The following is a 10,698-nucleotide window of genomic DNA, read 5'->3' as shown; positions in this document are numbered from 1 at the left end:
AAATTTGTGGTTTTTTAAAAGCTTTGAACATGGAACCTCAAATATATTAATTAAGCAAGGGATACTCAAGTATCCGGTAAATCGCATCAATTACTCAAGATATATTCATAGCGTTACCACCTTTAATTATCCATCAATGACTTGGGATTATCTGGCAATACCAGAACATGGTTCATAAATTACAATCATCTTGTTTTTCCTATAAAAAGAAGGTCGTCTATTTGGATACACGTGAGTTGATGAATTAAAGGAAGCTAAATTACCTAAAGCAGCCATTATTAGGCTCTTCTAGATGGCATATATGATACTCAATCAAAGCTCCCCCAATATCTTTACAACCATCCTGTACTCGAGTACAAAACTCTGTGCCTTATGCTTTAGAACCAATTTAAAGTCCGCACATGGATGTGACGTCGACACACGGCCGTCAGCTCTCACTCAAAAATTCAATCAATAAGCCACTTTCAACAAAAAAAAATTGGTGTTGACAACCAGTTTTTGCTGAATATATTTTGTACGCTTTTTTTCAAAAACTTTACTTTTACATATAATGGCTATTGATACTGCGTATGTTTTGACAGCTCCTGACGAGAGAATTCGATTCGAAAAAATGCACTGTCCAGCTCACTAATTACACCCCTCTACGTTTTCATATAGTGCACCAGCAAAGGCTTCTTGGGCTGACGAGTATGAGGATGAAGAAGGTACAAATAAAAAAAAAAAATTAACGTAAAAAAAATATTTTACAGAGAACCCCCCGAGATTAACGAATAACAACGGAACATTAGATTCCTATCAACCTCAAGTATATACCGATGATGATGGTAACAAAATTATTATTGAATTCAGAGAAAATGAAGATGGCAAGAAAGTCAAGGTTCGATTTTGTTATTTATTTCTGGTCCTTGCATGTCCTAATTTTTTATGTTTATAATTAGGTTACTCGTAAGATTCGTTCAAAGCTTGTTACTGAACATGTCAACAAAGCTGTTGCTCAACGTAAGAAGTGGGAAAAGTTTGGTGAGGAAAAGGGCAAGAAGGCTGGTCCTGATCTTTCTACAACCACCATTGGTGAGAACATTCCCCTCAAGTTAGGATCTAACACTGGAAAGGTAGAGATTAGATTTAGAATGAGAGAGAAAGAGAAAGAGAACAAGAGAGACTAAACTTAGATATATATAGAACGTTGATGCAGTTGCAGAGGAAGAGGCCAAGGATAAGATTCAAAGTCAACTCAAGACCAAAAATATTGCTTGTCGTATTTGTAAGGGAGAGCATTTCACAAGTAAGTGTCCTTACAAGGATACTATGCAACCTTTGGATGAAATTGCTTCTACCATTGAAGCTGTCAAACTCGATGGTGGTGAGTCAGCCGGCATGATGGAATCAAGCGGTTCTGGACCCAGTAAATACACACCTCCTCATCTTCGTAACAAGGGAGCAGCTGCTGGACCTGGTGAGTCTATGCGTGGTGATATCAAGCGTGATGATTCTGCTACTCTCCGTGTCACAAACTTGTCTGAAGATGTTACTGACAATGATATATATGACCTTTTCAACCGTTTCGGTAGCATTGCTCGTGTCTATTTGGCCCGTGATCGTGATACCAACCTTTGTAAGGGTTTCGCCTTTGTTTCATTCAATGATCGTGAGCATGCTGAAAGAGCTCAACAAGCTATTAACGGTTACGGTTATGATAACCTCATCTTAAGAGTCGAATTTGCTCGTAGCACATAAAAAGTCACTTACACATAATAAAATAATGTAGTTTTTTTTTTAATATGTATCATGCCCTTTTTAACAGCTTTCCTATCAAACACCTAAACCAATCGACTGGGTAAAGTGTATAGCGCCATTGAGAGATGAGGGTCTGTAATGATTCAGTTATAGATATGAGAGTATTTGCTTCAACTTAACGCACTCGAGTTTGGACGGTGTATATAATTCTGGAATTTTATTATGATAAATGTCAGCTACTCGTATATGTCAGTGCGACATAATATGCCAACTTTTGGATGAATACAGACCTTTAAATATAAAATAACTATTACACTTTTACCCCTTTGTATTGAGAGTTTGACTAGCTTGAAATGAATGACACGGCGTTGAAGGATGTCGAAGGATGAGTATACCTGTTTCGCCAATCGCAGATAGAAGTGCTTATAAAGGGGATGTCACCGCCACCATTGTAAGAGTCATATTACCTGGTTGCATTCACCACACAAGACCCACCTAATATACATAACAGCCCACCTCAAAGCCCTCAATCCAAAACATGCCAACCTATTTTGACAGGGCTTAAAACAAATCCCCAGATATATGACAATTCCCCTTAACATTATCCTTTTCGCTATTTATATCTAATTCTGACGGTCTAAAGTCACAATCAAGTTACGATCAACAAACGCATCTAAAAAATCCAGAATACTTAAATAGATAAACTTGAACCTGATCAAGTAAAAAAAAAAAAAAAAAATACCACTATCTATAAAAAGGTTGTTTAAGTTTTCTAACATAAAAATGACAGAAGCTGAATTCGAGAACAGTTACGTAAGACGCATCAAAAACATTGATGACAGGCGCATGTATTAGTATGTCTTTGACATGAATTTAAAATCGAATACTTGTAGAATTTAATTAAAAACTGTTGCGACAGTTGAGTGTAATGATAGGAAATGATAATCATGATCTGGGACAGAAAGGTGACAAGCTGTCGGAGATTACACTTGAAGTTATATAACTTATCTTACTGAAAGTACTTTGGTTGAGAGTGCTATTCATTTAGATACACCCGGCGTTAACATGTAACGAAGGATCAACTTTTCGGTAGTACAACAATGAATTAAAATTTAATTACGCGATTGGATTTTAACATAGAAGAGAAGAAAACAATACGCAAACGAGTAAAGAAATAGATATAATACCACCCATTATATAACTGTTATCAACCTCCTAGAATTATCTTTACGAGCATTCTTACATCCTGTAATTATTTCCAATGTAACTTCATTTCTGCGATACACAGAAAGTCATGACATTGTAGCACTTGACAGAATATTGCGACATAAAAAACCATTTAAACAAGGAGTGGCTTTATTAAAAGATACGAGAGCATCTAGATACACGAGCAAGGAGAATTGAATGTCCAACCTAAGGTTACATCCATAAAAACTCTCGAATATTATTAAATCAACTACGGACATAATTTTGAATTGGCCAATCATAACCTTACAGACCCTTTTATTTAAAAAAGTCCGTTACAAAAAAAAAATGTAGTTACATTTCTTTACCTTTGATTTCCATCAAGATGAAGCTCTCATTGTTAGTACTGAATCTTGCCTTCATTCCCACATTGTTTGCAGCTTCTGCTGTACCTGAAATTGAAGACGGTAAGTGAAAAATATAGAATCGCATATGTATATGCAACTGCTTACAGTCCAAGTGAAGGTTTTGAACATGTGACGTGTGGAAGCACCATCAAACTCACCAGCAAAGCTAACGGGTACAAGTTACATTCCCATGGTGTGACTTATGGTAAATTAATGGCCTTCTTTGTTTCTTATTGACATTAGTGACTCATGTTAAACAGGTAGTGGATCAGGACAGCAATCTGTTACAGCATTTCCCGACTCTGATGACGGAAATAGTTTCTGGATTGTGGAGGCAGCTTCTGGCAATATTTGCAAACGAGGGTAAAAACGCACAGACCATAAAAAAAGAAGAAAACATACGTATCAGGACTAAGTTTTGAATGGATATAGAGAGCCAGTACCTTGTGGATCTTCCATTCGTTTAAAGCACGCCAATACACAGGGTTACCTTCATAGTCATCTTCATCAATCTCCACTTTCTAAGCAGCAAGAAGTGAGTTGCTATGATGGCAAAGATAGTGGTGATAATTGGAAAGTGGAATGTTTGAATTCGGGTGATACAACTTGGATTCGTGAAGTGCCAGTTCAATTGATGCATGAAGACACAAAGACTTATTTAAGCAGTTACTCAAGATATGCCTTTGGGCATCCTATCCCTGGACAACTTGAAGTTGCTGCTGCTAAGAGTGCTACAAAGGAATCACAATGGATGACACAGGTTAGATTTATTTGATGTTATTTGTATGTAATGCATTATTAATATTTTTTGTTGTCTTTTTTTTCTTTTATTATTATTATACAGGAAGGTGTTTATTTTGCTGCTGCATCAAAACAATAGAAATCTATAAAAATGAGTGATAGAGGAATAGCGTTTTTCTTTTTTTCTTTTCTTAAATAAGAGCTTGAGTATTTCCCAAGGGGTTGGCAACATATTTATCTACATTTTCAGCATCAGAGGGCAATGTGAAATCTTTTTGTTCTTGACCATAATAGCTTGTTAAAGCATCTTGACAAGCCTAATTGAAATAAATAAGTTTTTATTTTCTTCACACACGTATCAACACTTACTCTAAATTCAGCCATTTTGAGAGAACTACCGAAACCTTCACCCAACTTGTTCTTGCCGGAAAAGACACCAACTACGAAAACAGGAGAAGAAGAAGCACGACCAGTCTCAGAAAGCAATCTAGAGTTGGCAGGTTCCTTATTCAATTGTTTCAATAAGGCAGTTAAATGACGTTTAGGTTCCTCGACCTTGATGACAGGTTTGACATCAAAATCGCGAGACAAGACGAAATCGTGAATGAATTTCTTTGCTGCATCTTGTCCTTGTTCTTGATAAATAGCACCAATAAGAGCATTCATGCAATCAGCCATGACAGTGGCATGACCTAATTTAACACTCTCATCCTCTGGTGCCTTCCAAGCAATGGTGTGTTGTAAACCAACTTCAGTGGCGATTTTGTTGAGAGACTTGTTTCCGACAAAGGCGCGAAGGGTGGAATTAAGAGCGCCAGGGTGTAAAGTGGGGTATTTGCAATGAACAAATTCGGTGGCGAATAATCCAGAGACTCTCTTACCAATGAATTCTAAGGTGGCATTGTTCTTTTGTCCAACGAGGGATTTGTGTGTTAATGCTTGCTTTAAAATGCTGGAGTCTAAAGATTGAAGTCCAAGACGTGCTCCAAGGGCGTGAATAGGTGCGTTGTCTTCGGGTGTGTTGTCAGCGTAAGCAGGTTGAGTGTGAAGGAAAGCTGAAGCAAAGCGAGGTGCTAGCGTACTATGGATTAGTTTACTTTTTTTTGACAGGGGATCTCTATGAATCAATTACCTTTGCTGATGGCGGCAGCAGCTTGTGCTGAAATGCTATTGGTTTTGGTCAAAGAACGGAGCATAATTACAAAAAAAAAAAAGTAGGAACCGAACAGAAAAAGAAAAAGCTATGCCCCTTTGACTGACAAGGGGAAATTGTTGAGCGGGGGTAAGAATGTGGCTTGACGTGTGCTTAATTCCATGCTCTTTCCCGCACAACTGAAAATACGTGACTATTTAGTAAAAATGAAGTCACATTTTATCCTGTTTTTCCGCCTATATGCTTTGGTGGGGGTCTCACCTGCATCTGTATTTATATTTCCTGATGAAAGAATTTGCATCGGCTGGTATAGTTTATATAGAATTTGGCCACGTTTAGCCATATGATAATGGAATTAATTTGAGCCATTTTAATTGAATATTGTAAATGCAAAATTGCCCATCAAAGCACGAGACCGGCGTCTTAAAAGAGAGTTGTCGTTTGTTTAAAACCCAGTTCACTTTCACACAAAATACACATTTAGGACGCAATATTACCCTTTTTTTCTTTGTATAAACAAATTATAAAAAAGCCCTAATAATGCCGTCCCGAGCCCTTTCTAGTGCAGAGGATAAAAACAAGGTCAGAAGAGCCTTGCCTACTGCCGTAAGTCTTTTACTCTCATTTAAGGAAATGGCATGGACTAAAAACATTGTTTTCATCTAGAAAATTTATGCGGCTACAGTTGCGCGATTGTATGTTGCCTATCCTAACCCTAATAAATGGGCATACTCAAATATCTGGGGCGCAGTAACTTTTCTTAAAGATAAAAAGACTCATTCCTATTACATCAAGATTGTTGACTTGACGGTAAGCAAAGATTTTACTCTTAAAAAAAAAAGCATATAACCAACTTCCTTTATATATACAGCAACACCGAGGTATTATTTGGGAGCAGGAGCTCTATGATGGATTCGAATTTAAAAAACATACGCCCTTCTTTTGTACTTTTGCTACTGACGTAAGGATAAAGGATTACACAAGCACCAAACATAACTGCTGATGATTATGCTCTTTTAGGAATATATGGCCGGTTTATCGTTTGCAGACCAAGACGATGCAGAAGTGTTCTATACAAAAGTAACTACTAGAGAAATAACTACCAAAAAGACAAGCAGTAAAAAAAAGAAGGGTAAATATAATATGAAAATAACAATGTGCTATTATTCAAGCTAATGTTCCACAGAAACGAGTAGCGGTAAAAAACCCAAAGGAAAATTGGATAAATCTCAGATTGGATTACCATCCGAGTTTAGGTAAAAATAAGCAGAAAGAAAAAAAAAATGAAGCGAAAGGAAGATTATTAAACAAACAAAAAATAATATTAGACATTTGGGTCATATTGGTTATACACCAGATAAAGGGTTTAGTGTTCAAAATACAGGTCCTGAATGGAATGGTTTATTTGATCAATTAAAAGATTTGGGTATTTCACCAGAAGAGCTTCAAGATAACGAGGATTTTATTAAAGAGTTTGTAAACGAAAGAGGAGGACCTCCTGCACCACCTCCTCGTCCTGCTGTAGGATCACCTAAAGTACGTGCGCCACCCCCACCACCTTCTAGACGTCATGCTCCTCCACCTCCTCCAGTAGGTGGTCGTCGTCCTCCTCCACCTCCCCCACCTTCCAGACGTGCTGCACCACCACCACCACCTCCAGTGCGTTCTGCTGTACCTGCTCCTCCACCACCACCCGTACGTCAACCAACAGAATACTATGAGACAGAAGAAGAAGATTACTATCAGCCTTCACCTGTAGTAAATACTCCTCCTGCGCCTAGTTTCCCCTCTCAGCATCATATCTCAGCTCCAGGTACAGCACTTCCCCCTCCCCCTCCAATGCGATTTCAGACACCAGAAACCCCTCCTATCAGATCCATCCCAGAAGCACCTAGTCCTAATAGATCAAATAATCCTTATAAAATGGCTTCACCTGAACGATCTATTCCAGCTGCACCACCACTTCCTCCTATGGGAGCTAGACAAGGTGTACCTCCCCCACCTACCTCAGCAGTACCTCCTCCTCCTCCTCCTCCTCCAATGGGAGCTAGACCAAGTATTCCAGCTCCACCACTTCCTCCTATGGGAACTAGACAAGGCGTTCCTCCCCCAGCACCGCCACCTCCCCCCATGGGAGCTAGACCAAGTATTCCAGCTCCACCACTTCCTCCTATGGGAGCTAGACAAGGTGTACCTCCCCCACCTCCTCCACCACCACCTCCTCCACAACCACAATCCGATCAACACGAGTATGATGAGCCAGAAACATATCAGACAAACGTAGAAGATGATGAGTTCTATGATGCTCCGGAAGCACCCCAACCACCGCCTCTTTCTCGTATGTCTGAAGCTCCTCCAGTACCTCCTATGCCTTCAACAAGTAATCGATCCGTACCACCTCCTCCGCCACCACTTCCCAATAGAGATAGAAGAGGTCCTCCTCCTCCTCCTATGGGTCAAAGACCCACAGCTAGACCCACTGGTCCTCCACCACCACCTCCTCCACAAGGACCACCATCTGGTGGCTCAAATCCTCCTCCTCCTCCACCACCACCATCAACTGGAGGCGCTCCTCCTCCCCCTCCTCCACCACCACCACCACCACCACCTCCTCCAATGGGCGGTGTACCGCCTCCCCCACCACCGCCACCAGCTATGGGAGGTGCAGCACCTACAACTGCCAGTTCACCACCGTTACCTGTTGTTGGTGAACCACGCAATGCTTTACTAGATGCAATCCGTGGTGCCGGTGGTGTCTCTTCACTTCGTAGTACACCTGTAGAAGCACGTAAAGACCGCAGTGTACCATTAACCGCTGCAGCTACAGGATCTGCTGCAGGAGGTGGAGGTGGAGATTTAGCAAATAGTTTATTAGCTGCCCTTAATGATCGTAAAAAAGCCATGGAAGATGATTCTGACAGTGATTCTGATAGTGAATGGGATGATTAGATATAATAATAAAAAGGCCCAGTTTAATACATATATAAATAAATAAAACATTTAATTGTCATGAAGGACTTTTTTGCTCCTCTTGTTGACAGGAAGACCCCCACCGGGCTGGTTCCATGAAAGATAGCTTTGATCACCGAGTTTTCTAATAGGGATTGTGTTAGAAAAGATAATAAGAGAGCATTATGGTGATGATGATTATTTTACCTAGGCTTGATACAATGACGAAGTGAAAAAACAAGGCCTAAGAAGATGGAAATGGCTCCAATAGCCATGTAGGCAATACCCAAGTATGGGTTACGACCTCCCAATGGTGATGTGGTTGAAAGAACCAGCCATTTCTGACCACCATACATTCTAGTATCAAAGTCTTTGTCACATGTACATGTTAAAATGGTGTCTCTTTCATTGTACAGTAAAAAAAAAAACTTACTCATATCAATGGAGACTCTCCATCTTCCGACGTTCAATGTATCTTGATCATTTCTTGCCCAAATCTTTCTGAAATCAGGCAAAGCTGCGGTATGCATCCACACCATGAAGCGTTCCATGGTTTCTAAATTGGGAGGAGGATATTCATTTGTGTATTTACCATCGGGATAACGAGAGGCCCAGTTGGGAGGAGGAACAATATCCGCAGTGGGATAGGTCGTAGGTTTATACTTCATTTTGTCTGTGGGCCAAGCGATGCCTGTTCTCTGAAATGTATAGGTATCCGAAGATGTCAAGGACGTTAAATCAGAAGCAGTATCTAAGGAGGAGTGGGACATGAACTTAATAAAAATCGCGGAAAAAAGAAACTATGTAAATGTATACCATTAAACATGGAATTAGCAATTAATCCACATGGATATACTACGAGATCCGAGTCTGGATTGACATCAATGGGTCCACAATTGGTATTCAGTGTCACTGAATTCACAATCTCACCACCTAACTGTCCAGCGTCGTAATTCTTAATGTATTGGCGATGATTTTGGTAGAAATTTGTCAGACGATAGTACATGAAGACAGGACCTGTCATCGTCTCAGGCACGCTAAAATCAATCACACATCGCTTAATAGTTAATTGGTTGGGATTTTTCCAGTCAGCGTCCAAAAAATCGCTGACATTCTCGTATCGGAATATGGGCGCCGTTAATGTGCTGGCGTCAAAAGAAGTCGAGAATTGAAAACTATGTTTGGAATCGTCCATATAGATGGGTTCATCGTATAAACCGCATGTTGAATAATCGAGCATAATTTCGTTCACCTAATTTCGAGTGAGTTGAATACAAAAAGTAAAGATTGGAAAGCTGTTATACAGCTATTGTTACCTTGCCACTGGACCAATATAAAAGTCCTCCAATAGGCATGAAAAGTATACCCACAATGAAAAAGGTGGGTAAAACTGTTCTTGGCGTCAAGACAGGTTGCCATGCCTTTAATCTTTGTTGTCGAAAAGCGCCATCTATTTTTAAAAGGTCATTACAAGAAAGATAAAAGAATAGGCGTTTCGTCAAGTTATACCAACGGGTCTTCGAGATTTCTTCTCTTCGCTGGTAGTATCAGACATTGATTATATACAGTAAAAAGAAGAGATAAAAAGAAGGAGGTGAATAAAAAAAATTATAGAGTAATACACATATCACGTGTAGCTTATTCGTGCTGTTACTGTTTAAGGCTTTTTGTGTGTGTTTGTGATCTTGGATGGGCGCCGAGAGCTCCTTTTAAAACTTTAAATGTGTACATTGTCGGTTCGTAAATAAAAAAAAGTTTATTCCAAGATTTCCTGCATTTGTGGCGCTTGTCAACCTAGTAACGACAGTTTAGAAAGTCATTGAAAACATGTAAATTGCTTCGTTAGAAGTTGTCAAGTCAGATTTTGGGATACAGTTGTTCCATTTCATTAGGCATAGCAGACAACAAGACAAGACAATTAGTTTGATCGTGACGATCCCATCGTAGAATTAGTTTCGTCACACACTTACTTTTTCTTCGATTCTAACAGCCGTTAATAGGCATATCTAGTATTCGTGTACTTAATTCACTTAAATACCCCCCATTTCCCTCACACATATACTTACATTCATCCCGGCCCTTAACACTTCATATTTGATTGTGGCTGTATTATTTAAGAAGTTTGCACAAGTACAGCGCGAAAGGTTCTTCCATGACTTTAAACCTTCTTTTCCTAGCTCAGGTATTTTGCCTACACGTCTTTTCAAAGGCTACTACATGCAAGGGAAGCAACATGTACAATGGATTGTTGTGGCCATTACCTACCGTGTATTCACTACACTCTGTTGGTGACAGATTGCTAATCTAGAACTGTTTATGAATAAACTCTTCATCATAAAACCATAATCTTCATATGGAAACATTATATGATGAGAAACATCAGGTACCCAAATACCTTTCTTCGGGTATGCTGTCATACCATAAATTGAGACTGTGTTTATCATTTGCATATCTTTTATTTCTTTTAAGAGAAAGAATTAAATATACATCAACAATTTGTTTTTTAGATGTATAAGCTGGGCATGA

General features: G+C 39.3%; 5 protein-coding genes across 5 annotated transcripts; 3 read left to right on the top strand and 2 right to left on the bottom strand.

Moving 5' to 3' along the window:
- Positions 1 to 510: 510 nt before the first annotated feature.
- Positions 511 to 1,780, top strand: EV154DRAFT_500755 (eukaryotic translation initiation factor 3 subunit G-domain-containing protein). The gene is made up of 5 exons (XM_051600623.1): positions 511 to 567; positions 658 to 704; positions 789 to 877; positions 939 to 1,112; positions 1,183 to 1,780. Exons 1-5 carry the CDS (start codon positions 551 to 553, stop codon positions 1,735 to 1,737), a joined length of 882 nt encoding a protein of 293 aa, XP_051460192.1. The 5' UTR covers positions 511 to 550; the 3' UTR covers positions 1,738 to 1,780.
- A 1,506-nt stretch (positions 1,781 to 3,286) lies between these two features.
- Positions 3,287 to 4,266, top strand: EV154DRAFT_132317 (MIR motif-containing protein). The gene is made up of 5 exons (XM_051594026.1): positions 3,287 to 3,389; positions 3,448 to 3,534; positions 3,590 to 3,692; positions 3,762 to 4,089; positions 4,174 to 4,266. The coding sequence occupies exons 1-5, from the start codon at positions 3,308 to 3,310 to the stop codon at positions 4,207 to 4,209; spliced, it is 636 nt and encodes a 211-aa protein (XP_051460191.1). The 5' UTR covers positions 3,287 to 3,307; the 3' UTR covers positions 4,210 to 4,266.
- On the bottom strand, positions 4,262 to 5,266 carry EV154DRAFT_561048 (ribonuclease III domain-containing protein; the record flags this gene model as incomplete). Its single annotated transcript, XM_051605648.1, has 3 exons — positions 4,262 to 4,387; positions 4,440 to 5,143; positions 5,203 to 5,266. 3 exons carry the CDS (start codon positions 5,264 to 5,266, stop codon positions 4,262 to 4,264), a joined length of 894 nt encoding a protein of 297 aa, XP_051460190.1.
- Positions 5,267 to 5,763: 497 nt separating this feature from the next.
- EV154DRAFT_561047 (uncharacterized protein) lies at positions 5,764 to 8,172 on the top strand (the record flags this gene model as incomplete). The annotated part of the gene is made up of 6 exons (XM_051605647.1): positions 5,764 to 5,829; positions 5,890 to 6,033; positions 6,095 to 6,184; positions 6,244 to 6,355; positions 6,410 to 6,479; positions 6,552 to 8,172. The coding sequence occupies 6 exons, from the start codon at positions 5,764 to 5,766 to the stop codon at positions 8,170 to 8,172; spliced, it is 2,103 nt and encodes a 700-aa protein (XP_051460189.1).
- A 25-nt stretch (positions 8,173 to 8,197) lies between these two features.
- Positions 8,198 to 9,752, bottom strand: EV154DRAFT_132283 (cell cycle control protein). The gene is made up of 5 exons (XM_051594025.1): positions 9,682 to 9,752; positions 9,489 to 9,622; positions 8,989 to 9,424; positions 8,380 to 8,923; positions 8,198 to 8,317 (listed from the first exon to the last, which is right to left on the bottom strand). Exons 1-5 carry the CDS (start codon positions 9,725 to 9,727, stop codon positions 8,224 to 8,226), a joined length of 1,254 nt encoding a protein of 417 aa, XP_051460188.1. The 5' UTR covers positions 9,728 to 9,752; the 3' UTR covers positions 8,198 to 8,223.
- Between the last annotated feature and the right edge of the window lie 946 nt (positions 9,753 to 10,698).

This window comes from Mucor mucedo, assembly GCF_025094135.1.
Source record: "Mucor mucedo strain NRRL 3635 chromosome Unknown EV154scaffold_22, whole genome shotgun sequence".
In the NCBI taxonomy this organism is placed as follows: Eukaryota; Fungi; Mucoromycota; class Mucoromycetes; order Mucorales; family Mucoraceae; genus Mucor; species Mucor mucedo.
This window is presented reverse-complemented; position numbering and strand designations above follow the sequence as displayed.

Coding starts and splice junctions, on each gene's coding strand:
- EV154DRAFT_500755 (XM_051600623.1), top strand. Junction 705..788: donor CGAGTATGAGGATGAAGAAG/GTACAAATAAAA, acceptor ACGGAACATTAG/ATTCCTATCAACCTCAAGTA. Junction 1,113..1,182: donor TAGGATCTAACACTGGAAAG/GTAGAGATTAGA, acceptor AGATATATATAG/AACGTTGATGCAGTTGCAGA.
- EV154DRAFT_132317 (XM_051594026.1), top strand. CDS start 3,308: ATGAAGCTCTCATTGTTAGTACTGAATCTTGCCTTCATTCCCACATTG. Junction 3,535..3,589: donor TTCCCATGGTGTGACTTATG/GTAAATTAATGG, acceptor CATGTTAAACAG/GTAGTGGATCAGGACAGCAA. Junction 3,693..3,761: donor GGCAATATTTGCAAACGAGG/GTAAAAACGCAC, acceptor GAATGGATATAG/AGAGCCAGTACCTTGTGGAT.
- EV154DRAFT_132283 (XM_051594025.1), bottom strand. CDS start 9,727: ATGTCTGATACTACCAGCGAAGAGAAGAAATCTCGAAGACCCGTTG. Junction 9,623..9,681: donor GAAATCTCGAAGACCCGTTG/GTATAACTTGAC, acceptor TTTTAAAAATAG/ATGGCGCTTTTCGACAACAA. Junction 8,924..8,988: donor TGCTAATTCCATGTTTAATG/GTATACATTTAC, acceptor ACTCCTCCTTAG/ATACTGCTTCTGATTTAACG.